Genomic DNA, 27,027 nt, shown 5'->3' on the forward strand with positions numbered 1-27,027 from the left:
AACGTTACAATGCTACACGCTTCATTAAAGACGTCTCCAGAGTAACAGAATGACGGTTCATATAGAAATCGCAGGTATTCGTCTTATACAACAACGCCCCCTATAGTTCGTTGCGATCGCGAATCCCATCATTCTTTGATCCAAAAGTAGCGAACCAATAGTATGGCAATGCACGGCTCTGGTTAACTTGTTTAAAGACCCATTTTCAATGCCTGTTATATGGATGGTAGATCGTTGGGCTGGGGTTCAAAATTCACCGCAAGACTTGTGGGTTATTATTTCTGACTGATTTTTACGCTTAAGTTTGAAAAAACGCGCCATCCAATTTTATTTTACTTGTAGTGTTTTCAATACAATGCGTTTTTTTAAATTTAACTGTCACAGAAACAAATAACAAATGAATTTGAAAAACTCCGAAATGCTACCCAAACTATAACAAACGGCGCTATTTTACACAAATAATGCCAAATAAGGGATATTACTCAAAACATGGCAAACCTTACACTTTATCAATGTTGTGATATTAATTTTATTAAATTTATTTAAGACTCGTGACATGTTTGAATTTATAAATTACGGAAAAATTTTATGAGTGGTGAAATAAAGCTCAAGTTTTAATCAACTGTCTCCCTCATCTGTGATTTGTCAGATTTTGCTAGTTTTTGTTTTCATTTGCTAAAGCTTTAACTTGCATATGTAAACCTTTTAATCGTCATCTTTGATAAGGTATAGGGACAAAAAAAATAATATGGGCACGTTATTTATGGAGAACACTGCATATAAAAATATGAGTAAAAATTCTCATAAATAAAATTGCAGAACTAAAAGACTGACTTCTCAATGATTAATGGGTCAAGCTATCCTCAAAACAGTTATTACTTTATTAAAATAAAATTAAAATAAACACATTTTCAGTTGTACTTTAAGGAAAATCAATTGATTTTCAAAATTTAGTAATATGGCTCACATTTCTTAAAAATTCAAAAAATGTATAAAAATTTTCTAATTTTCAAATCTTTAGACCTCTAAATTTCGGCAATATTTTTCATAAAAAAAAAAAGAAATAAAAAAAAAATTTAAAAAATCTGTATTATGGTTTTTGCATGAAATCTGCGTATTTATTTGCTTGTATATCAATTATAACATTTTCTATGGTTCCATATATACGAAAATAGAAAGAAAAAATTCAAACAAATATCGAATGTAGTTACAAGTAACATGGTGTAAAAATTTAAATTTTTAAAGCACTTAATTATACTTTAGGCTGATTGTGAAAAAAAATTACCTTAAAGTTACATCTTCAACGGAAAAAAAAATCCCAAGGGATTCCAATAACATATAATCAAAAAGCCTGCACGTGAAGAAGTTTTGTTTTGGTGGAAAAACCATTGTCTTTTTACCAAAAAAAAAAGGCTCAGAACTTTATCGATAATACAGGTAGATTTTTCAATATATTTGGAATTATTTAAAAATTTAATGCAAGCAATAAATTATTGTTCAATACTTTTGCCTTTATTTGACGCCTTTAAATTAAATTGAAAAACCTCATAATTAATTTTAATATCACAAAAAATCCTTTACGACTTCATACGATATACTAAAGCAATTTATCTGTGTAAGAAAGAATAATTTTACTCGCTACCGCAGGCACACACTGTTGTACTAAAATATGTTTAGGTCTAAATAGATATACTATTTGTGTTTTGACATTGTTTTTACTCAATCACAATCCAGAATTGATTACTCTTGTATTCTTGTCATAAAGGATTACTTGTAATTTTTTTCATTCATATTGGCTTAAACAGGCTATGTACTGATAAAGGTGCTCCATGTTGTACTAAAATACACCTGTAATATAGGTAATGTTTGGAATTTTTTTACGTTGTTTTTACGTAATCCTAATTACTTCAAAAAGTATTACTCTTGTCATTTTCCTAATGATGTTGATTTTAACGAGCTATATACTAATGAAGATACTCCATATTGCTCTGAAACGTGTCTTTAGCATAATAAATATATTGTTTGCAATTTTAAAGTTGTGTTTACTTTACCATAATTAAGTCATAAAGGAACGCTCATGCCTTTTTCTTACGTATTTATTAGTTCAAACATCAAAATGAATAAATTATAACAAACAACAGAACAATTTGTAGTTCCTAAAAATCATTTCATGGAGAAAGCTCGTCGTTTCAAGAGAGAGGAAAATCTGTCTCCTCCACTGAGGCACATGGTTGATGTACTGTCGCAATGTGTACTTTGAGGGCAGCAGTGGAGATGATCTTGACAGCACACTGCAGATGGGTATGGGCAGCAGCCATAACTGCCATCTTGGAGCAGACAGCAAGTATTTCCATCAGGGCAGAAGTATTGTCCACCAGGGCAGTTGACGATTGTGGCTTTAAAAGCTTTGTTCATCCTTTCAGAAGTAACGGTTACTGGTCGAATCTTTCTTAAAAATAGATCTGGAACAATTCTCTGGTTATCGCATGTGCCCGCTGCAATATTGCAGACAGTGTTTTGTGGGCAGCAGTGTAAGCCATCTGTGCAGCAGACAGCGTTTGGCTCTGGACAGCATCCATAGAGACCTTCAGAAGGGCCTTTACAGCATGTTTGGGCTGAAAAAGAAATTCGAGTGAATGAATATTAAAGTAAGAAGTAATTTGGGTTGGTTGTTATCACTGAATTAGAGCTACATTATTGGGCTATTGGTGCCGGTTGGGTTTCGTTCTTACACCCCATTAACAGGAGGACTAGAAAAAGACTCCTGAAAGCGGTCTTCCAGCTTCACTGGCTTAAAAAAAAGGCACCATTCCTGTGGTTAAGAATTCCATCTTGCAAAGATCGAGAGAAAATTACCTTGTGACGTATAGATCCTATCATCAGGCGCCTGATTCTAAGCCTGACTTGGAGCTGTCTTCATCTGACAATGTTTGCCTGGAGCAGGCTAGCAGAATCAGTGGAGTAAAATCAGGTTCTCTTCTTTTAACGTCATGAGCCTGATGTCAAGCCTCGTATTAAGTGGGGGAGCTAGTGATGATACGAAGATAATAATGGTGCCTGGACAAACTACATTACAGATTAGATTGTAGACTGTGATTCCCAACCACCAAACATTAGGATGATTTCTTTGGGATATAAAAATTTGGATTTCGAAATTATACAAATATTGCTCAATACGTAAATTTTTAAGAGAAAGCTGACTATTTTAAATGCTGTGATTTAGAGCCAATCTTGAAACCTGAAGTTTGCTCCCACGCCTACAATGAACACTAGCGACCATCTTAAATTGACTGAGGGTGAAAAGGTGTTAAGCATAAATGTTATAATCTAGCATTATTTTTATGTATATTTTTGCGTTGAATCGAATTAGACCAAAATTAAGTTGAAATTATTGAAGTTTAGAAGATATAAGGGCTTTTGTTAATGTGGACCACAAAAAGAGCAATTTCGGTATATAAAAATAACCTTTCAGATCAAATGCTTTAAATTTATTGCTAAAGTTTTTTGACCTTTTAAAACAACAGACGATTTGCTTTAAATAGAAACTAGAATAAAGATTATAGAAGTGAAAATTCTGGGATAAGGATGGAAATGGTTGGGTCACGTAATTCGAATTCCCAGAGGAAAAATATCCTCTGTTGCTCTCACATGAGTCCCAGACAGAAAAAGAATCAGAGGAAGACCCAAGCATGCTTTTTAACTCATGATATTAAATTAGTCTTAAAGATTTCTGCATGATAACAGACTATTTCTGTTTTTAAAAACAAGATTAGAACGAGATCGAAAGTACGTCAAACTAAACCAGGATTTATGTTTTTTTTTTCTTTTCTTTTCTTTCTTTTCTTTTCTTTCTTTTTTTTTCCTTGCTGATCCAAACATGCAAAGATTTCAACTAGTTCGGATTAGCAACTTGCTAATGTAGTTTAATTGAGAGAGTTTGCTAAGCGTTTTCCTAAAATATTAACCGTAACACTACGCTTATTTTTACTTTCTAGTGAAGATCAACTGACTGTGGCTAGAAAGCACAAGGTTAAGAAAAATCTCTCCAACAAATTAAATATCGTACGTTAAATTACTACTTACAACTTGGGCATAATCCTTGAGGACAATCATCTGCATACACAGCGTAGATGAATACGCAGAAAACAGATGCAAATAAAAGACGCATTGTAAACCTAAAAAAAAAATTTAAAATTATGTTGAAATGTTTATTTAATAAGGCTTGGAAAAACACTTACTATGTAATACCGTATAAAATAACATTCTCTAAAAGTATGTAAACATATTGTGTACCTTGCAGTTCAAAAGTTTTTTAATTATTATTAAATAAAATGATAACAAATAATAAATATTTACTAAAAGGGACTTTTTGTATGAAATTATCTTTGAATAAACGAATTTTACAATTATGTACAAAAATGCTTCAATTCGCTTAAAACGTTTTCAAGATATGGAGAAATACGCAAATAATAAAATTAACATGAATTGTTCCACACTTTGGACTGATTTTGTAACTTAAAATATCTTCCTCTGCTAATTAATTAACACATTTAAGGTCACCCCCTTGAACCATTTAATATTGAGTCCTAAAACAGAAAATTATTCAGGAACAAGGTAGTCCGTTTTTTTTCCCTCACCAATAAAATTCATCAATTATTTAAAATGTTTAATAAATACTATTGTAAGCAACCTTCTTGTGTTACAAAATAGTGAATAAATAAATTTCATGAAAATAGCATGTTACATTTAGAAGAAAAAAACTGCACACTTATCATGCATAGATTTCTTAATTTAAAGAAACGTGCTTTTTTATTCGTGTAATTTTCGTAATACATTTTAAGCACTTGACGATTATTTGAGATAATAAATAATCGTAAATAATGCATGAATCCTATCCATGCATTATTTAAGGTTATTTAAGTGAAAAAACATTATTTTGGGCATAATTTTCGAAATTGAGTTTATTACAAATTTAAAATCCATGTGCTATTATTTTTCTAAAAATACTTTACTTTTATTTGCATTTCAATTATTTACAATGTTGTCGCAGTTTTTTTAAACGATGATAACTACATTGTAAACTACATTGATTCCTAACTCTAGTGAGTACACTTTGCTTCTAATATAATAGTTCAAAACATAGTTAATATGTTGTTGTTTTTTTTTTTTTTTTTTTTTTTTTTGCTTCATGCGATAGAAATTTTTCTACAGTGTTTAGTGCATAATAAACGATTAAACTAGCTTTACAAAATTTTATATTAATATTTTTAAAAAAAATTCGAAACTAGTCGAATATCTTAAGTTTTTATTAAAGCTTTAAAGTTCATGATACAAGTAATATACGTATCAGTTTAAAAATTATGATGTAAATAATAAACATACCACAACCTTTACATCAATATTTCAATAATTAATTGGAGAAAAATCTGAATTCTTTTAATAATTTGGATAGAAGTTTCTTCTTGTAGGTTATTAATAAACGTAGTTAATTATTTAACATCATCGCATACTTAAAAAACAATTTTATAAAATAATAAAAATAAAAGATATTTTTTTTAAGATACTTTATTTAGAATTTTGGTTATTAAGCAAATTATATACAGTACTAAATTTGAAATAAACAGTGAAATATATTACGAATTCCACTTATAAATTAACTTTTTAAGAAACATTTATTTAAATTTAAATTCATCACTAGTAACAAATTTAACAACGTTGCAAATAATTACTATACAAAAAATTTCATTTCTAAATGATGCCTATAAATATATTGTAGGATTGTAATGTAATCCTAGGATTAAACAAAATAAACTTCTTAACATATTAAACAAATGTTAAATTAAAAATTTCACTTCAATACAGTATTCATAAAAATAGCCTAGAAATATTTTAATTGTCAAATATATATTAAAGAAGGATTAAACAACACATAAAGAGAATACTTTTAATAGTTGTTGGCTACAATTAAAATATTTAAGTAATAAAGTAATATTATTAAAAAATATTGTTAGATAATTTCTCATCAATTTATGAAATTAAGTTCTAAAAATTTTTTTATTTTATGCGTGCTTTCTATCCTACTCAAATTATTGTAATGTTTCACAGGCAATGAATATTAAGATGGATATTAATTAAATCTTCACTTTATTAAGTATTAGGAACAAATAGTTTAATTATCCTCATAAATATAATACTTAAAATTTAAAAAATACGTGAATTAAGAAATAAAATGAAATGATTTCATTAAAATTAAATCAATAAGATCAAATATTAACGGATTAAATATCAATGGATATTAAAATAGATACTAATTGAATCTGCACAATAATGAGTATTAATCAGGGATTGCGGAACAGATAAATAAATTATAATCTTAAATATATTTAAAATTTTAAAAATGCTTAGTTTAAGTATTAAAAATAAATTTTGATTTCATTAAATTAAAATCAATACGATAAAATAATGACGGATGAAATATTGACGGATATCACAATGGATGCTAATTGGTTTTGTTCAATAATGAGTATGAGACAAGTATTGCGGAATAAATTGCTAAATTATCACCATAGTAAATGTTCAAAATTTATAAAATACTTAATTTAAGCATTAAAAATTAACTTTGAATTCATTAAAAGTAAATCAATAAAATAAAATTTTAACGTATTTTGCCAACTATAACAATAAATGATCGATTGAACATGAAAATAAAAAAGCTAATAAAAATATTATTCATTCAAAATATATTATTTCAAATTATCCTTATATTAGGAAGTAAATATTTCATAAGCATGCTTACTTTTACTAGAGAACGAACAATAAAATAATAATCCTTAGCGAGTAATAATTTTTTTTGCTCTCACCCAGTGTTTATATACCTCAAAATATATTGTTTGTTCACTTAAAATAGCTTTCTTTTGCTATCTGTTTCACTTTCAAAGCAGATATTATTGTCTTTTAATAAGTCACATGATTATAAAAATCATAAGTATTTCTCCTAATCATTTGCTTGCTCGCCAGTTTCACTTGCGATTTGGTGACAAACATTTATACTGAAGATAATAGAAAGATAATAAAAATTGTAATCAAATGCTAAAGGAGTTTTCGAGTCTTAATTGTTTTTATTGCATAATCTGAAAACACGATTTTCGATTATCAAGCAGTCTCTAATCAACATCGGAATAGGGCCGTAAGTCCCAAGTAAATTTAAAAATTCTGGCTTTTTTCCGATATCTGTGATAATATTTTGATAATTTAGGGTTTTTTTTTTTTCATGATATAATACTGATGCAAGTATAATGTTCCTTTCTATATGCTTGCTGCATGTTTTAATAGTATTTTGTAATTTGGTAGAGCTTAACTGCACTCCTCATAGCTTCTTCATTTATTTCGAGCTTCTTTTGTCCTTTTTTTTTTTACCATTAAGCCATTTAATCATTAACCATTTTGTGTCTTTGCTTTCCCTTCAATAAGAAATATCGTGCTAATTTGTCTATTTTGTTATCATACATGTTCACTTTGAAGTCTACAAAATAAGGTTTAAAATTTTCAAAAAAAATAATAAATAAATAATAACCAAACAAACAAAGCATTTCAAAAATTTATTTGTTGGAGCAATTGCACTCCTTTAATTCATTTTCTCGTGGTTCCGGGAATAAAGCGTTCGGGTCCCAATTAGAAGACACAAGTTCGAATGCCGTGTCTAATCAATTTGAATTTTGCTCCTGACTGGAAACGACAACAGTGCAGACATAAAATACCCTAAGTGGTAGACGGATCCGGTATCACCGTAACTTAAATGTCGTTGTGGTTTTCCTCTCAGTGTAATGCAAATGAGAGCTAGTTCCCTAAAAAAAGTCCTCCCTGAAAGCTAGTTTGTCCTATGATCCACGAATTACCATGTCTTCTGTGTTTGGTTCGAAATTACAAAGCTACAGAGCTGAACATTTATAACCTCAAACCCAAAAACGGTTCAACGTCGGTTACAAAATAAAATAGAATAATAAAAAATAAAAACATTCTCTGATCTGCAATTAAAGAAATGGTAATCTAAAATAAAAGCAAATTATTATTAACATTTTCAAGTAATCCCCTCTCAGATATATATTTTTGAAATCTCTGTAAAAATTGAAGCAAAGGAATCTACATATTAAGGGTTACGAACTATTATTTAGGCAAAGTAAAACAAACCATTTTAAGAATTTGACTTATCTCTATTGAGTAGATTGGGATCGAAAACATAAAAAATCAATTAGATCTTCTTCTTCAGTGGCACGGCAGCTTTGGGTGGGGCCCTGGCCATCGCCAAAAATCTTTTCCAGACCTCTCTACGTTTCGGCAACTGCCCTCCAATTTTCAGTTTCTAGAATTTTCTTGTAATCAATCAGATTCCATTGTAAAAAAATAATAAGGAAAGGAATGTCTTGTCAAATTATTTCGGCAATCAACCAGGTTTGATGCTTTTAACCTCTTCCTATGATTCTTTGTGTTTTCATTAATATTTAGTTTTTAATCATTTAAATCTTTTACTTAATGTGCATATTTTGTGTGATTTTCTAGTGTATGTTTTCCCTATATTGCTACTTTTATTACTACTTGCTACTTACATTACATATTTTTATGCTACTTTTGACAATCTATTTAATATATTCTAAAGTAAGGCATCGTGGTATACACTCTTATATAACTATGAGTTTAATTTAATTTAAATCAGTTTCTGTTGTTGCTGTGTCTTATCCCCCAACTGTCTGACGAAGTCAGATAAGATCCATTATACCATTAATCCTCAGAAAATCGAGAACCATAAATGAAGAAGTCTTCCCTGGCAAGACCCAAGCAGCAGGATGCGTTTTGCAGAGGCCTGCTGAGCTTGAGCAGACTGCAAAGATCCTCTTGCACTCAAAGAACGAGAGACTCATGGTGAGTTCACTTGCCCATCTTGAAAATGCTGTTCGTGAGGCTCTGTTAAAGTTGAGAGCAAGCGAAGAACCCGACTCTTTGCTCCCATGCCAGGGATGGCAGGGAGGGGTTTACCACTCCTTTGAAATTTTAGATTCAACCTTAGATTCCCGCGTAATCAGTTTCTTCTTAATTCCATTAGATCTGCGAATTCTTGGGTTTTAATCTACAGGGCTAAGATGTCAGATCTACAGGGCTTCGGCGTAATCAACTGGGCTTCGATGTCAAGGATTCGATTGATCAACAAGAATCAGTTTGTAAAAGTAAATGTGAGGAGAATAGATATCGACAATGTCAACCTTCAACTATGAAAAGGTACCCCACCGTAAAATCGAGTTGACGTGTCTTATATACTAGTAAAGTGGAATTATATTTTTGTTGTGGCAGATGCACTACAGTACTCCAACACCAGAATTATAGTTGAGATAGAATTCGATGTACGGATACCCTTAATTGATTCACTGCAGTTTTGGGAGAATCCGGGAGAGCTGTATTAAGATCACCATACTTTTTATTGCTGTTCGTGAGATCTGTATTAAGTTCATGGTCGCTCCCATTTTGATATTAGCAGTCGATTGTATACGTTGTGTGTGATCGAGACTGAGTAGCAACAGCACGAGGAGGCGGATAATGTCGAAGTCACAAGTAGCAAGTCAACTGTTCCATGTGGACTATACATCGAAGTAGGCGTAATTAGATCGATGTGGGCGTTACTGTCAATGTTGGCGTGCTCACATCACGTCCGAGGGACACCAATGTAAATCTTCATTTATGAAAAGGTACCCCAAAATAGTATCGAGTTAACATGCCTTATATACTAGTGAATTGGAATTGTATTTTTATAGTGGTAGTTACACAATAAATAAATAAATAAATAAAAATTTCATTGCTTCTTCTTTCAATTTTCTTATCCCACTTTTACTGCTTAATCGATTGTATTACTTAAACAAAAATAGTATAAAATAAGTCCTTTATTTCTATATTACATATTTACATATGAGTATAAAACAAGTTAAACGAGACTGAGATGTTTATTTCATAGGAAATGCAGGTGTCTTAGATTGTGATAGCATCAGGCTGTAACCATGGAGACAGTATTGAGAGGTAGCATCACATCGAGTGCCGTATGGGCAACAATGAACCATATCTGCGCAACACATTGCTGAGGGGTATGGGCAGCATGAGTATGCTCCGTTTGGTAGTGGACAGCATGTCGATCCGGCTTGACAATAATAATATCCACCTGGACAGTATACGACGCTATTCTGGACATCATTATCCTCCGAAGCAACTTCAGGGGTCACTGTGAAAATGAAAGGAATTCGGTAAAGTGAAATCCGGTTAAAATAAAGGAATTATAAAAAATTCTTTCTTTCTTTTTATTATTAATTGTATATATTTTTTAACCAAATTTTTTATTTAGATATTTTGCCTAATTTTACTATCGTTGCCTTGTAGCAATTATTGGGCTGAAGTACAAGGTATAAAATTCATTTATTTCATCACTCAAAGATAGGATTAAAAACTGAGAGATTTATCAATTTATTAAGAATTATTTATGTTAATATCAAAGTAAAACACTAAACTAATTTCGACATAATTCTTCAATATATTGCTTTGCAAAATAGTTGGTCAATTATATATATTCAAAATATGGAGAAAACATGTATAAAAATTACAGAATATGGAAAAGAGAAGAAGAAAATTATTAAAATAAAATAATATTTAAAAAATAATTAAAATCCGAGGAAAAAAGATATAATCTCTTCATTAGCTCACACAATTATGTCCGCAAAAAGGAGTGCTTTCTAATATTGTATCAATTATCAATAGAGCAAAATATATTAATACAATACTGTGAGGAGCATTAAAAAAAATTTTGTAACAAAACAGAAAATAAGCAATAAATAAAGCGTAAAAAGCAGGAAATAAAATGTAATGAAAATTAATATTCTTAATTTTATTCTTTTTTCTCTTTTTTCTTGTTATCCTTTTTGTATTTATTTTTTATCTATGTAAATGGGTGATTCTCACGAACAATGACAATTCACTGTCCCTTGTTCCTAGATCTAATACTATAATACTAAAAGAACTTTTTTTAAAAAAAAATTAATAAATAGCATTGCTGTTAGCATTTTAAAATGACTTTGCACTAGCATTGACTGTTTTGTATACTTAAAAAATTTAATTGAATATCAAAATGTCATTTTCCTGGCATGTCCCAAACAATATTTCCAATAATAACTAGCTTCAAAACTTCCCATACATTTTTCAAAATCTAATTTCTTTTATCTTATCCTATGTAAGCATTTCTAGAATATACGCAGAGGGTATTGTTTACTAAAACTTCGTTTAAAATAATTTTTTCTGTCAATAATTCATTTGTCCCATGAAAATTTGGTATTTTCCTGGCTACTTTTATTTAGTGATTTATAACTAAAATAGATTGCGCCAGAAATCAATATCTTATGTTAATAGATTGATTAGATACCCTCCTATCTGAACATGTCTTGTTGCATGAATAAAGAACCAATTTTCTGGCTCAAAATTTATTTCCAAAAATTTTTCAAGGTGAGTAGGTTTTTATGCTGTCATTTTGCTGGCTTCTTGAAATCATTAATAACAAACACTGCATAGATTTATCTGAGTTATTTTAAGAAATGCTGCTGTTTTCTGCAAAATATAAACGTCTTCGGCCAAAATATTATATTAAGGTAAAGTTATATGCTATAAAATGGCGAATTTGTCATTATCATGGCTGTCATTTTCCTGGCTTATGAATGCCAGGACATTGAAGTGTTATCAGAAATTCTTTTTAACTGCTAATACTGTAAAGAAGGAAAGCAAATATTAACCTAATATCAAGTGTATGTATGATTGTAATATGCTTAGATGTAATCAAAGTTATTTATTTATTTAATGATTGATTATTATACACAATTTTATTCTGTACATATCAGCAACAAAAAATTTCTTGTTTCTTTCTACAGTGGATAAAAAGAATTAATTTAAGCAATTTATGGTCCATCTAACACAAAGGCTTAAGTTGAGTTACTTACTATTAACTTAAAATGACTGTTTTTTAAACTTCTGAGCTAATATCTCATTTTCCTGGCATTCAAGATTTGGTGAATTTCTATTTTATTTTTTCTCTCGAGCAAATGTCAATAAACTACACTGCTGTCTATAAAATATTAATAAGTGTAGCTGAAGAAATATACAAAAAAAAAATTAGATTATTTTGAAGACTTTAAATTTGAAGAAATTTTTTGGTCCGAGTTATCATGTTTCGTGAGAATCACCCATATATGTAAATGCCAAAATGATTGGCTGTCATTTTATAGAACTACATATAGAAACTTTGTTAAAAATTAATAAATCCGAACTTACGTTCTGTACAGGATCCAGAATAGAGGATGGCGCAAAAAGATAACACTAAAAAGTAGTACATTTTCAAACCTGAAAAGATAAATATATTTAAGTTTTATGATTACTTTTTATTGAGTCAATTCATCTAAGACCTTACAAATAAGCGTAAAAAAGTACTTTAATTTAATATTGGGTAGTTTATGTCGAAATATATCATTATTTAAAGAGATAATCTTTTTTTTTTTTAAATGGCGGGCACTTGGGATGTATTGTCCCATTGGCCTTTTAGTGCCAGAACTGCTACTCTCTTCTCGTTACCCAGTGGGCTCCTGTGGCGAAGCCACGGTGGTGGAGCAGCGTCGCCCACGTCACACAGCCACAAACCCGTTTATAGGGAGGGTCACAATCACACAAAGGAGAGAGGACATAGAACACAGAGAGAAAGAAACCTCCATGCCCTGAGCGGAATTCAAACCCGCAACCATCAGTTCCGCAGACGGGCACGCTAACCACTCGGCCACCTGGTCGGGATTCAAAGAGATAATATAAAAATGATATTTGATGTCTTATTTCCCAAATTTCAATTTTGAAAAAATAGTTTTCTTATTTAAAAAATTTTCAAGAACAATTTTGAAGCTGCGTAACGCTGGAAAGCTAGCATTTTTGTAAAAAAAAAGTAAACATGAAGTTTTTATAATACTTTATAGTTGATTTTATACAAATGAACATCTTCTTTTAATTGTTAAAAATTCGGAAAGAAATTCATAGAATACATCATGGTATTAATGAAAATTAAAAAAAAGTTAAATACATTAAAAATGAAAAAAAAATTTCTAATCTTTCGTACAATTCAGTGAAATTTCGATACGGATAAGATTTTATTTACCAATTATATCTAACCCTTTGCATTAAAGAATATTTTTTTTTATCTATTTCCTTTCATTAAAGAACACAATGTAAAAGATAAAGCATTAAAATGATCTTTGAAATCTAAAATAATAAGATAACATTATTATAGCAAACATACAGGAGTTATACACAATAACGGAAATACTTCAATACAAACACATATTTTGATCTTTCTCAAAAAATAAGCAGAGAATCATTTCATAAATTTAGAAGTGTTTAGAATATGCAATTTCTCATACTTATCTGTGGAGTTTAAGGCTTTTAGAGTTTTGAGGGACCGACAATAAATAACAAATGGCGAATAGTATTTTTGAACACCCTATACCAAAAAATGCAGCAGTAAATTCGAAATTTATAACAATTATTTTGATTATTATATGTAATAGTTTCACAATATTTCGTAAACCTAACTTAAATATTTGTGGCGATATGAACATTTTTATAAAGAACTAAATTTTTTGACTTGCGTTTTTTTGCTATAACTTTAAAAATATTCAATAAAGTTCAATTAATTTTAAAAATATTCAAAATAAGTTCAACTTTGGAGAAATTTAAAATTACTTACACAATTATTACTTAAAAATTTGAGAAAAATTTACTTAAAACCGCGTAAGAAATGAGTAATTGAAGTAATTATATTATACTGCTCATGCGTATTTGGCAACTAATAAAAAAAGTCCGATTTGAATATCTTAAATATTTAAAAAGTTTCAAGCAATTTTCTAAGTAGTTTCCTTTTTATTTTAAAAGAAAACTAAAAAATATTAGGGGTTTTCCACAAATTTTATATATATATATATATATATATATATATATATATATATATATATATATATATATATATATATATATATATATATATATATATATATATATATATATATATATATATATATATATATATATATATAATAAACGTTCATATTATATATATATATGATTATATATGTATATATATATAATCATATTTCGGTATATGAACGTTTATTGTTAGGCATTATCATTTGTTATTTAATTTTGTCTCATGATATTAAGTAATATTTGAATATTTGTAGAAAATCCCTTATCATTTTGAATTTCTTTTAAGAAGTACAAAAACTGCTAAGAAAAATGCTTGAAACTTTTTAAATTTTTAAGATATTCACATCGGATCTTTTTCATTCGTTGTGAAATGTGATTCACTGCAGATTTATGAAGAAAAAAAAATCACCAATTTCCACTCATGCGCAGTATAAAAAAACTACTTTAATTACTTATACATTGCTCAGTTTTCAGTGACGTTTTTTCAAATATTTAAGCAAACATTTTGTAATTTTTTTTAAATTGCTCTGAAAGTTTTGTTTAGTTTTAATGAATATTTTTTAAGATATAGCAAAAAAAACGTGACACAAAAAATTTGTTTTTTTTATTAAGATGTCCATTTTTTTATAATATTTTAGTTAGGCTAACAAAATTTTGTGCAATTATTGCATATAATAACTAAAGTAATTATAACGGGTCGCAAATTTATTGCTATATTTATCGGCATATGGTGTTCAAAACACAATTTTCCGTTTGCAATTTATTGTTGGTCCCTCAAACCTCTAAAAAGCTTTGAACTTCATTGATAAATATGAGAAATCGCATGATCTAAACACTTCTGAAGTTAAAAAAATGGTATTTTAAGTATTTTTTGAGAAATAGGAAAAATGTAATAGTATTGAAGTGTTTCTATTGTCCCCCCCCCCTGTGTTAGTCAAAGTAATATTAGATAACCAAGAAACTAAAATTAACCAAGAATATATATTTATATATAAGTATTTGTAATCAGGTTATTCACAAAATATTTTACCTAATACACTCACAAAAATAAATAAATAAATAAAAATTGTTCAAGCTGCAAATTTGCTATAATCTAAATAAGGTTGACAAATTGAACCATATTTCTTTGGCCCCGTTTTAACGTTGCAGCAAATATTATGGTTCAACCAACGTTAAAAATTTATTTACATGTTTAAAATGTTACAAAAAATTTCAAACAATTTCATATAAGGCTATAAAAGAGTTAATAATTTAAAAAATACCTCTGGAATGGGACACCTTATCTTAAACTTGTTCTAAAAGTGTCAATTAACGCACCATCAAATCATGAAATTTGAAAGTAAAATAAATAAATAAAAGATTCAAAATGTTTGTTTTTAATTGAGATATAGTATACACTACACTAATTACCGCTGCTTTCATATTAATTCATTTCTAGAGCAATAATAATAACTTCAATTTTTCTCAATGCCTTTTTTAAATTATTATGATTTCTACAAACTAATTATTTTAAAATTTAGAATTCAAAGTCAAATTTAAAATTCAGTCATCAAACGGAGAAACGCCTGAAAAAGACAGCTAGAGAAGGCTAGAACCCATCTAAGGCTGTCGTGCCATTGAGAAAGAATGTTTATAATTTTCTCTACAAGTTGACATTTTGATTTATAATTACAATTGCTGTATCCTCAAACATATTATTGACTTTCCCTTTTCCAGTTTCAGGTTACGATCTTTACGTTTTTGCCACTTCGGGATAGGCAACTCTATGGAAACAAGTGTCAACGCGTCATTTCGGCGTCGACGACACTTTTCAAAATTGCGCCAAGTTTGTTACGCATACTAGGATTTTATGCTATCCAGTCCTATTCTTTTTATTTGAAGATTAACTTCAAATAAGTAAAATAAAAAATTAAAATAAAATTCAAAACCTTTTTTAGATTATTTTTTTACTAAAATTTGAAGCCCTTAAAAATTATAAAAGTGCACCTATTTTTGTTTTGAGCTTCAGATTTTAAACACTAATCAAAATCAAGAATGTAATATTAGCATAGAATATTGTATCGCAGTCAATATATATAAGAAAGAAAATTATAAATATACATAAATAATTCTTGATGCTAAATTGCATTTTTGGCATAATTATTTCATTATTACATTTATATTATCACATTTATGTATTATTACATTTATGAATTTTTTAACAATGACATACCGTTATATTAGATCCCCTTCGCTATTGTAGCTTCAAAAAACTATTAAAATAAAGCAAATTAATTTTTTTTTAATTCTTCGAGCTGTATTTATAGTGAACAATTTGAAAATTGCAAATACAGCAGTCAATAATATTTTGTTATCATTTGAGGTATACTGCACATAAATAGCTGATATCATTTCGACTATACGGAGCAATTCTTAAGATATTTGTAGAAGAAAAGATAATCAAAATGAATCATACTCTCAAGCAAACAATGAAGTGTTGATATTACTCTGTTTACAAGTTACGTATGATTTTTATTGCATTATATTTTTTAATTGTTTTCATTTCTTCCTGGAAGAAAACGCAACGTACAAGATTACCAAATTTTAATATCGATAAAAAAAAAGTTTCATCCTCAAAACATTGATTACACTGGGGCACAAATGTATTTTTGTTTTCTGTTGCGAGGGATTTTTTAACGGATCTTGGATATTTTCACGTCGCTGATTTCAAAACAAGTCTGCAATAGTTTTCTCTCTCCAAGGAACAGTCATTTTAATGTAATTTTTAGTTTATTTTTTGTCGAAATGTACAAGTTTAAAAACGCTACACAACAGGAGATCACATACATCATGCGGCAAACTTCTGGGGGAGTTAGAGCAGAAAATCAGGATTAAAACTGCATAGGAACCCATGCTCAGAAATGTCGTCATACACTACTAGGGGCGCTTCCCTATTATGAACTGTTTCCTTGTGTGCTTTTGAGCAGTTCATAATAGAAAAGCGCTCGTAGCCGTGTACGGCGACATTTCCGGGTATGAGTTCCTATCCTGCAGATGTGACCTAACTCCCCTAGAAGTAACTCGCAAGGTTTTCGCGACCCCCTTCCTTTTATTCATAACACTTTTAAAACTAGAACTTCTCATTTCGACAAAAAATAGACTAAAAATGTCATTTTTTAAAAAAAATAATTTAGGATTAGGAGAAAAATTAATTTCAGATTTAAAATCCCCACACCCGAGTGAAACAAGATCAAATATTTATAGTAACATAACAAAAAATTTGTACCCCAGTGTTATCAATGATCATTTACATAATAGGTTCCCAACATTTTTTAATCATCGCTCACTATGCAAATTTCTCATTAAGCGAAGCCAGTTGGCATCTCTGTATATGTAGAACGAGAGGGACATTTTTTCTCCCTCCTTATAAGGTTATAAATCAGAATTTATAATACTTTGTTGTTTTTATTATTACTGTTTTATGACATAGCATTTAATATGCACATTGATTTTTTGTAAACAAAAAAAGTGAATATTGTATAATTAAATACTCAATAATGCATTATTACTAAAATTAATGTGTAATAAAAAGACAACGAGTATTAAAATTTCAAATGCTATTGGGAACATAATTTTTTAAATTTTTTGAAAAATAATTGCAATGAGTAAATAAATTTGGGTATATAGAGTAACATTCATTACGTTCAGCAAATGGCGCCAACTACCGAGAAATGTTTTTCTCTCCATTTATTAATAGATAGATTTTTAGTTAAGCTACTTGTAAAAGTTCGATTTTTTTTTCTTTGAATGGTTGGATTAAGGAACATATCATCTGTTGTTGACATTGCTTTTTTGTACTCTAAGCCACAGAAGTATTATTGACTCACAGTTTTTATTCTATTTTAACGCTTTAAGTATAAGTTTCAATAATCCTCACACTTACAATTTGGAGGGAAAAAATGATTTCTTTTAAATTTATAAAGACATGTTCTCTTTGTATTTTTAAATTACATTTATTTAATACTTATAAAACTTTCTTCGAGGAATGGAACACGCTTCCATAGTATCTCGGGGACAAAATTTTTTACTCTTACTCCTATATCTTTTCTTTTATTTCAGATTGTCATTTTCTTTCCTTTTTTAAAAAAAATTATATTAAATAATTACTATTTTTTTAAATTTCATAAGTCTTTTACAACATATATCACTTACATTATACTTATAGTACAACAGATCATATTACTTTAAAAAGTTGTTATACTGTTTTTAAAAGGATTCATAAAGTGTCCTTTATTTATGTATTATATTTGTTTCTTATAATCAAAGTAAAATGGCAACAAAATAATATTAAGGCTATAATATGTAGTTTATAACCAACCATTGGAGCAGTTTAGTTTCTCAACAAAAAGTTGTATCATTAAAGTGACAATAAAAGTAATTTTTTTCATTAAATAATTATCTTTATTTTAAGAATGTAAAAAAAACAATAGGCATCGCATGTATAGAAAAATTAGAGTTTGTTTAATTACGAAGCATGTGGATTTTATAATGTATTTTCATAAAAATACAAAAAGCCCTCTTTTCCCCAAATATTCCAATGATTTATATTTATCCTTTTCCTTAAAAACAACTTTTAAAACTAATTAAATTCATTTAGTTTTTAAAAAGTACCTACTTAAAAAAAAACTTTTATGCAAGTTGGTCTAAATTCATATAGTATGAATACGGAGCTCCGTATCCATCAGGGCTCGAAAAAACTCAGAAATTTTACCCGTCCCCGAGGACGGCTTGTCCAACAATGCAACCGTCCTCCGTTGAAACTAACCCGTCGCTTTTAAATAAATAAAAATATAATTTTCTCCTATTTATAACAAACATTTATATAAATTGTACACTGAATTAGTCGTTACTAGGATTACATTATACAGTAATAAAAGAAATACTAGGTTACTGATAGTAACCTAGTATTTCTTTTATGAAATAATTTAAATGACAAGGGTCAAGTTATCTGGAATGTCAAGTCATCCGAGTGTACTGCGTTTTTTAAATGAACCGAATATGACTTTTGCCAGTTCCACAATCAAGCCAATGATTTACAGAGGTTTCTGAACAGAAATCTGAAAGAGGTTTTCCATTTAGGTAGATGTTCATAAATGCTTTTAAAGCTTCTTGTTTAAGACAAGTACGTATTGTGTTTTTTTGTAAGTTTATTGCTGCAAAGCCCCTTTCAACCACTGCTGTACTCCCAGACAGAGAAAACATCAATATATGCGCAGTATGTTGCTGTATTGTGGGTCATTTTGCTGCCTTGTAACTTACAAGACTCTTGTAAGATAACAAAAATTGAAAATGTATCACGAACATTAACGGGAAAATGGCCGTCCGCGCGGACGTCGGATTCGAGAAATTCGTTGTCCGAGGAGAATTTTTGACCGTCGAGGACGGGCGGACGGGCCCTGGTATCTATCAGTAACTTCTCAGTAACTACTCTATCAATTACTAATTTTATATTTTTTGTTTAACTACCTTTTTTTAAAAAGATATAAGAAAGTATGCTTTGCAATTCAAATTTTTTTCGAACTACCATTAAATAAAATTATAAATATTTACTAAAAAGTTATTTTTAGACAATTTACGAAATTATAAACGACCTTTATAATTGTGCGCAAAACTTTTTCTATCCGATTGAAAAGCTCTTTGGTTATTTCTCAGATTGCAGTAACTCCCTATATTTTGAATTTCAGAAATCAGAATCTATCGAAAAAATAGCATATGTTTATTCAGATAAAGTACGTTTTAGTGTCCGATTTATTAACTTAAAATATCGCCCCTGCACTTATTAGTTAGCATATTTGAAGTCACCCCTTTGAACCATTAAGAATAAGTCCTAGAACGTGAAGATTTGATCTTTAGAACAAATGTTTTAAGGTAGTTCATTTATTTATTTATTTTTTTTTTATGTGCACTGAACGGCTAAAAATTTATAATTCAAATCTGCTTAATTTTTTTTTGCTTTATCTCTAATTTATTCAGTTATGATGCGAAGAGGATTTTTCATAATTTGATTTTATTAAATAGGCCAGAATGTATTCTGATCTATTTCTTTATTCTTTGCCTTTTTTTCACTGTTAGCAAATTAATTATTCCTAGACATTCTTAAAATGAAACGTCAACTTCCCCTAATTTATTTCGCATTAACGAATGTATTTTTCTCACTATTTAGTCAATAGTTTTGTGTGTAATTATGCGCACATTTTTTCTTATTATCTGTTATTATGTAATATTTGTAAAACTTAATTGTATTAAGAGCTTCGGTTTTTTTATTGAACAGTAAATAAACTAACCAAAATATATTATTTAATTGTAGCTATTTTATTTGTAATTATCATAACGAATCGTAATTATTTACACTGTGATCTTTAATGAATTTATTATATCGCCCTGATTTTATTGTTTTGATGTTAGCAAAGCATGATTATTTTTTAAAAATCAATTTCCTTCAGCTTTGAATATAAAAATATTGGGTAATCACTCGGTTATGTTAAAGTTCTTCTTTAAACCTGAGCTACATTTGTTGTGTGTGCATATTTTTGCTACAAAATTATATTTGTGAAACTTTAAAATATAATTGTGCTCAATTAAACAAATTGTCAGAATTTTTATTGACAACTGAAAAAAACATAATAAAATCTTCTATAAATATGATAAAACAGACTTTTTGTTTCTAATCAATGATGATTATGAATACACCTGAATGTATTACAATTAAAAAGAGATAATTTTATTGCTATTATTAACTTTTATTTGCCTTCTGTTTCAACTTAGGATTCTTATAGATAGATCTCTTCCAGGCTATGAGGAATTCTAGCTTTGGTTGTGTAAAGTGGTAGGATGTTATAAGCGGACATTCTACAGCAGGGTGGCCAGCCTGCGGCTCGCGATCCACATGCGGCTCTTTGAAGGATTATTTGTGGCTCTCGATAAATCTACCCGAGTTCCCTTTTCATTTTTGTGCTATTATATTTAAAAAAGTTATTATCATTCCGCAAGTTCCGAATTTATGGAAATTTGTACCAGAATTAAATTAAATTAAAAAAGGCTGCTTGTCGAATTGTTTCAATATTCGGAACTACGTACTTATGTGAATCATTTTATTCCACTTTAAAATTCTTGAAATCCAAACACCGATCAGTCTTAACTAACCAACATCTCAAAGAATTACTGAGAAATGCTGTCACCAATTATTCACCAAATTTTAAAGAATTGTCATGAGAAGTAAAATAAATATGTTTAATTTTTAATATTTAAATTCAATACACATATTTTGTACTTTTATTTATATGTTTTCAATAAATATAATTTCTGTAAAAAAAATTTTTATACCTTTTTATATACCTTTTAAATTCGTATTTAATTTCGGCTTGGGAAAAATTTCAAATTTTGAAAAATGACTCGACTATTAAGGAGCTTGGCCACTCCTGTTCTATAGCATAGTGCCACACTGTTCCTACTGCTCCACAGGCACAAGTGTTGTCAGTAGCCAGGCAGAAGCTTTTTAGATACGCTTTAAAGAGGCCACGCTCTGTAAAGAAGAGGATTAGCTGCCTATTCAATTCTACAGGTTTGAATGAGACAAAAATTTCTCTGATTAATATTCCCGATTTCGGTTTGTAATGATGACTTGTTGAGTCCATGCCACATCGAGTTGATGTGCTTCTTAGAGATAGAGAAGGTCCGATGCAATATTAAGAGGTGTCCCGTGACTTTTGTCACTTCAGTGAATTTAGAATCCTTGTCAAAAAAGTAGATTAAAAAATCTCTCACATAAAGGATATCAAATTAATATGTAAGTGAGGAAGAAACAAAAACGTAAACGAATTTTGACAAATCACAATTGGGAAGGAATGAGAAAAGTTCAAACCAGTTTAATTTCCAAATGGAAGTTAGGGATGCTTCTGCAGCCCTTCTCAAAAGGTTTGAATTCATTCGTTCTTCTTTCGTTTCTTTCGCTGCATTTAAAAACATTAGATTATCCTAAACAATAAATTTACGTGATATGGACATTCCTGCAGGAATGATATGGACATTCCTATACATGTAAGGAAATACCATTTTGTTAAAAGTTACCTCAACACGCAAGCACGTTACCTCAGTTCTGTCTGTACCCTGCATTCTACCCTGATCTGACTTTTTCATCCATTGTTTCCTCTGTTACCCCAATTTCTCTAAGAATTTTTTTTCCTCATTAATTTTTTTTAAAATTATTTTATAGGTTACTGTGCCCTTTCGCATTTCTAATCAGTCCTCTTTTCTAAACTTTTCTTTTCATTTTTAAACAAGGTATAAACATTAAAGTTATATTCAAGAATATTTTATAGAAGCATTAAATATTTAAGAGCAAAAGCAGTAACGTTAAATAAATTCAAAAAAGACTGAATTCATTCCGGCGCTAATTAGAAAATGTGAATGTCTGACTCAATTGCTAGAATGTTCGCCTAGAAAGTTGTTAAACGATTTTGATGAGGTTTTTTTTTTTGCATTCAATGAAGAAACAATAAAATTTATTGTGAAGATTTAATTATGCCAAACATTATTTTTTGCAGCAATTTTAATGTGATATCAACATTTATTACTGATATAAAATAGTGAAAAGAAATAATAATGAAAACAAAATTTAATCGCATAGCAAAATTTCATTATCAACAACAAGAAAAAATAGATTACAACTTTTTGAGATGTTTATGCAAAAAATTCTCCATAGATTTAATACAAGAAACGAAAATTATAATCAACATTTCTACGCTTATTAAACACTTTTTTAAGCCAAATGAAGCACTACCATGGTCATAATTCTCTCTCTAATCCTCTTTCTTTCTCTCTCTTTCTCTCTCTCGCTCTTTCTTTTTTCGAACGTCGAACTTTTTTGATTTTTTGACCTTTAGTAAATGCTGCCAATAAATTTGTGATTACAATTATACATCTTCCGTCAATTATTTTATCTTTTATAAGTTTTGAGCTAAATACTTTTGACTCCACTAAACAATTTTTTTTTATAAACTGCTGGTTGAATTTACCACTTCTAAAATGTAATTTTAGTTTTCATAAACAAAAACATTATAAAACGAATCCTTTATTTCTATATTACATATTTACATAAGATTATCAAACAAGTCAAACAAGACTGAGATGTTTATTTCATAGGAAATGCAGGTGTCTTAGATTGTGATAGCATCAGGCTGTAACCATGGAGACAGTATCGGGAGGTAGCATCACATCGAGTGCCGTATGGGCAACAATGAACCATATCTGCGCAACACATTGCTGAGGAGTATGGGCAGCATGAGTATGCTCCGTTTGGAAGAGGACAGCATGTCGATCCGACTTGACAGTAGTAATATCCTCCTGGACAATACACGACGCTATTCTGGACATCATTATCCTCCGAAGCAACTTCAGGGATCACTGTAAAAATAAAATGGATTATAGTAAAATTTACATTTTAATCAAGGCTCTTGTCATGCCACTTTGGTGTTATGCATTTCAAAGCATTTAATTTCAAAGAACGCTTAAATTTATCTTTAATTTAATTAGCTTTTATTTTTAATTCCTTTCTCAATAGATGTAAAAAGAAACATTATTATTCAAGATTGTCACACAATAGGTTGATGACAATCTCCTTCTTATCAATCTTGAATCTTCCTTTCTTTTAACGTCTATTGAAATACCTTAAAATGGTAATGTGTTAACATCAACATAAAATTACATCCCATTGTATGTTTTCTTTATTTTTGAAAAGTCTTATAAAGTTTTAATTTTTCTCAAAATTCTTTGAATAGTAAAATTTGTTTTCATAAGGTTGGCGCTGTTTGTTTCACTCTCAATGAAAATTCATTTTCGATAAATCGCCAATAGTGGATTTCTCGCTCTATTCCGAAGCAACTGTTAATTTTTTACTTTTTATTCGAACTCACACCTGTTGGGATTTGTCTGTGACCTATCCATCTACCAGTAACCTATCTGGTTACCCGTTAAAAATTATTATTTAATAATGAAATTTTATTTAATCTTGAAATAGGACTGTGTTAGTTGTGTATAGAACAGCACATTTGGCGCAAATGCCTCGATTCTCTCTCTTTAAACAAAATTTTTAATCACGATACGGAATGTTTGCAACTAGATCTCTTTACCGTCTATACTCTTTGTAAATTGAATTGGCGCTTTAAAGGTTACATAATATCCCCGCTCTTTGCTCTTTCCATGGTTTCGTCAAATCTTGGTTTTTCCTCTCTCCAGTATATTTCAATTTATTATTGAAGTGTAAAGGAAAAAACAAGTTTAGCTAAGACCCTGGTAACAGAGAGGGAGAAGTGAGGAGAGTGGAGAAATCGAGTAATTTTGAGACGCCTTCTATAATTCCAAAAAGTATGATTTCAACTTTTCAGATTTCCTAAATTGTGAGTTCGTTGATATAAAGTTTTGATTTTAAAAAAATAGAAAATGGGAAATCTTTTAAAGTTAAATAATATGATTCATGTGCTCACTGATTGACAAAATGTTCAGAGACAAAATAGTTCAACGATCTTTACCTAACAGAAAATATTATACTATAATATACTAACTTTTGCTTAAATTTTATATTAAGCAAACAGACTTTTAATTAGTTTCTAATTTCAAATTTTTTATTAGTTCTTGATAAAAAATAAAATGCTCTTTGAAATATTTAGTCTGTAGATTTGGACCTGTATAGTTTTTAAAACCAACAGTCATTTACTAAAAGTAACTGAAATAATACTAACATAATATTTTTTGTTTCAAATTTTTTAATTCATTTAAATATTTTTCAAAATAAGTTCTGTTTTTCACAGGTCCAAGTAAGAATATTAAAAGTTATAAAAAAATATTAGAAAATTTCTCTATTCATCTGAAACAACTTCTATGTGATATCATAGATAGATGCAGTTTTAAATCTAATTCAACATTAAAAAATTAAAAATTTAAAAAAAACAACTTAACTTACCTTTAGTGCAGGATCCAGAACAGAAGAGAGCACAAAACGATAGCACTAATAAATAGTACATTTTCAGACCTGAAAAAAACATTTTTTATTTTTTAAGAAACGTTAACGATTCATTTTTATTTTCCTTTTTTGTTACTGTACATGATTAATTATTTTCAATTATACTGAAGCTATATCAATAGTATAATAAAAAGGAAAACAAAAAACAAAAGTACAATGATAATTATTTAATATTTCAGAAAAATTATAACTACAGGATACGTTTAAAAAGATTATCCTCTAATTGTTGTATTCTAAAAACTTACAATTAACAAAACAATTTCAAGCATTTTTCAAAATAATTTTTCTCTAACTGTTGTATTTTAAACAAAACTATGAGAGCCACAACGATATTCCTCTATTTGTTGTATTCTGAAAAATTACTGTGGGAAACAAAACGATCATCCTCTAATTGTTGTATTCTAAACATAACTGAAAAAAACCAAAACAATCATCCTCTGATTGTCGTATTCTTAAAAAATAACAGTGGGAAACAGAACAGTTATGTTCTTATTGTTGCATTCTAAAAATTAACGGCGGGAAACAAAACGATTAACCTCTAATTGTTGCATTCTAAAAATTAACTCATTCATTATTTCCTTTAAGAATTCCTTTAAAAATTAACCCTTAAATTTTACGCAACTTTCAAACTATTTCTATAAAAGTTTTTGTCCTTAGAAATCATAGTAAAGCTAAAAAAGCTGACCCAAAACTTGTAACATAGTAACTTAGAAACTGGTCCAAAACTGCACTAGTTACGATAAAACATCAATTTTTTTTAGTTATAAAAGAATTAAAAATCGTTTCTTTAATTATAATCGCTCATTTTTTTAAGAAATTAGCAAGAGGTTTTCTTTCTTTTTCTTCAGAAAATCTAAATTATAGTTTACAGACGGAATTGTAATACTGCTGTTAGGAAATCTTACTTCCTTCATTTGAGTTTTAATCGAGGTTTCAATTTTAATTGCAAAATGCTTTTTATTTTTTATTTATATCGTACAGATTCATAACATTTGTTACACATCCAGATAATGCTATTTTTGTATGCAATAAACAAAATTCCGTATAAAATATCATTAAACTAAGAAAAATAAGTATAGAAATAGCCACGCATTTTTATTTTCGGGAGAAAAAAAATTTAAAATTATCTTATAAAAAAATCACTAGGATTGTATGATAAATTTAAATACATAAATCAAATAAAGCATATTCAATAATTAACACACCATCTTGTAATGAACTTAAGGATTTTGTTGAAATTGATAATAACAATAGAAATATTTGATAAAAAATAAATATTAGAAATTATTTATAATAATACCCGTACGTAGTTAAAAACACTAAATAATCATGGAGTTCTGAATAGATTCTTCTTTTGATAGTTTGCATTCAAAGTTTCTTTTTTATTTTCATTGAGATCTTATCTCGTCCTATTTCTTTTACAAAAACTAAAATACAACAGATAAGGCTTATATAGAGTCAATCTCAAAACAATGATATTGGAGTAATAAGCGATAATCAAGAATTCGGCAGTTTTTGATAAGGTTTAATGCTTGTAAAATTGTTATTTCAGAAGATTAATGAGTACAATGATAAAATGAGTTGGAATAAATAAACAGGTTTAAAAAAACATTGAAATAGTGATTCCAGTGAAATAGAGGCAGGACAACATTTATGCCATATCCTTTTTAGATAGTATTCATATCTTACTGTAAGATACATATCACTGTATGATGCCTACATTTCCTACAAACACTATTGTGTATATTGTTTGAAAAATCCGATGAAATTTCTTTTTATGTATTGGCAACAAGGAACTGAAGACTGGCATATATCAAGCAAATGAATAAGTCATAAGCACGAACACGGAACAGACGCGTTTACGAATTTCTCAATGAAAATTCCGATCTCACATGGACGATTTAAAGCTTAAGCAGCGAAATTATAAATTAGACAGA

At 28.9% G+C, this 27,027-nt stretch overlaps 3 protein-coding genes across 3 annotated transcripts in view; all 3 read right to left on the reverse strand.

Moving 5' to 3' along the window:
* Nucleotides 1-2,078: 2,078 nt before the first annotated feature.
* On the reverse strand, nucleotides 2,079-6,831 carry LOC147805950 (progranulin-like). Its single transcript, XM_087150028.1, has 3 exons — nucleotides 6,797-6,831; nucleotides 4,084-4,175; nucleotides 2,079-2,615 (listed from the first exon to the last, which is right to left on the reverse strand). The coding sequence occupies exons 2-3, from the start codon at nucleotides 4,166-4,168 to the stop codon at nucleotides 2,164-2,166; spliced, it is 537 nt and encodes a 178-aa protein (XP_087006154.1). The 5' UTR covers nucleotides 4,169-4,175; nucleotides 6,797-6,831; the 3' UTR covers nucleotides 2,079-2,163.
* Nucleotides 6,832-9,908: 3,077 nt separating this feature from the next.
* Nucleotides 9,909-16,294, reverse strand: LOC147805951 (granulin-3-like). The gene is made up of 3 exons (XM_087150030.1): nucleotides 16,247-16,294; nucleotides 12,346-12,414; nucleotides 9,909-10,258 (listed from the first exon to the last, which is right to left on the reverse strand). The coding sequence occupies exons 2-3, from the start codon at nucleotides 12,404-12,406 to the stop codon at nucleotides 9,987-9,989; spliced, it is 333 nt and encodes a 110-aa protein (XP_087006156.1). The 5' UTR covers nucleotides 12,407-12,414; nucleotides 16,247-16,294; the 3' UTR covers nucleotides 9,909-9,986.
* A 6,833-nt stretch (nucleotides 16,295-23,127) lies between these two features.
* LOC107447843 (progranulin) overlaps nucleotides 23,128-27,027 on the reverse strand; it is a 32,427-nt gene continuing 28,527 nt past the window's right edge. Inside the window, exons 4-5 of the mRNA XM_087149499.1 lie at nucleotides 25,031-25,099; nucleotides 23,128-23,475 (exon numbers count right to left, since the gene is read on the reverse strand). Coding sequence (XP_087005625.1) covers nucleotides 23,204-23,475; nucleotides 25,031-25,099 — 341 coding nt within the window. The 3' untranslated portion in view covers nucleotides 23,128-23,203. The remainder of the gene's footprint in view (nucleotides 23,476-25,030; nucleotides 25,100-27,027) is intronic.

This window comes from Parasteatoda tepidariorum, chromosome 8, assembly GCF_982258835.1.
Source record: "Parasteatoda tepidariorum strain Cologne lab strain chromosome 8, Ptep-v5.0, whole genome shotgun sequence".
Taxonomy (NCBI): Eukaryota; Metazoa; Arthropoda; class Arachnida; order Araneae; family Theridiidae; genus Parasteatoda; species Parasteatoda tepidariorum.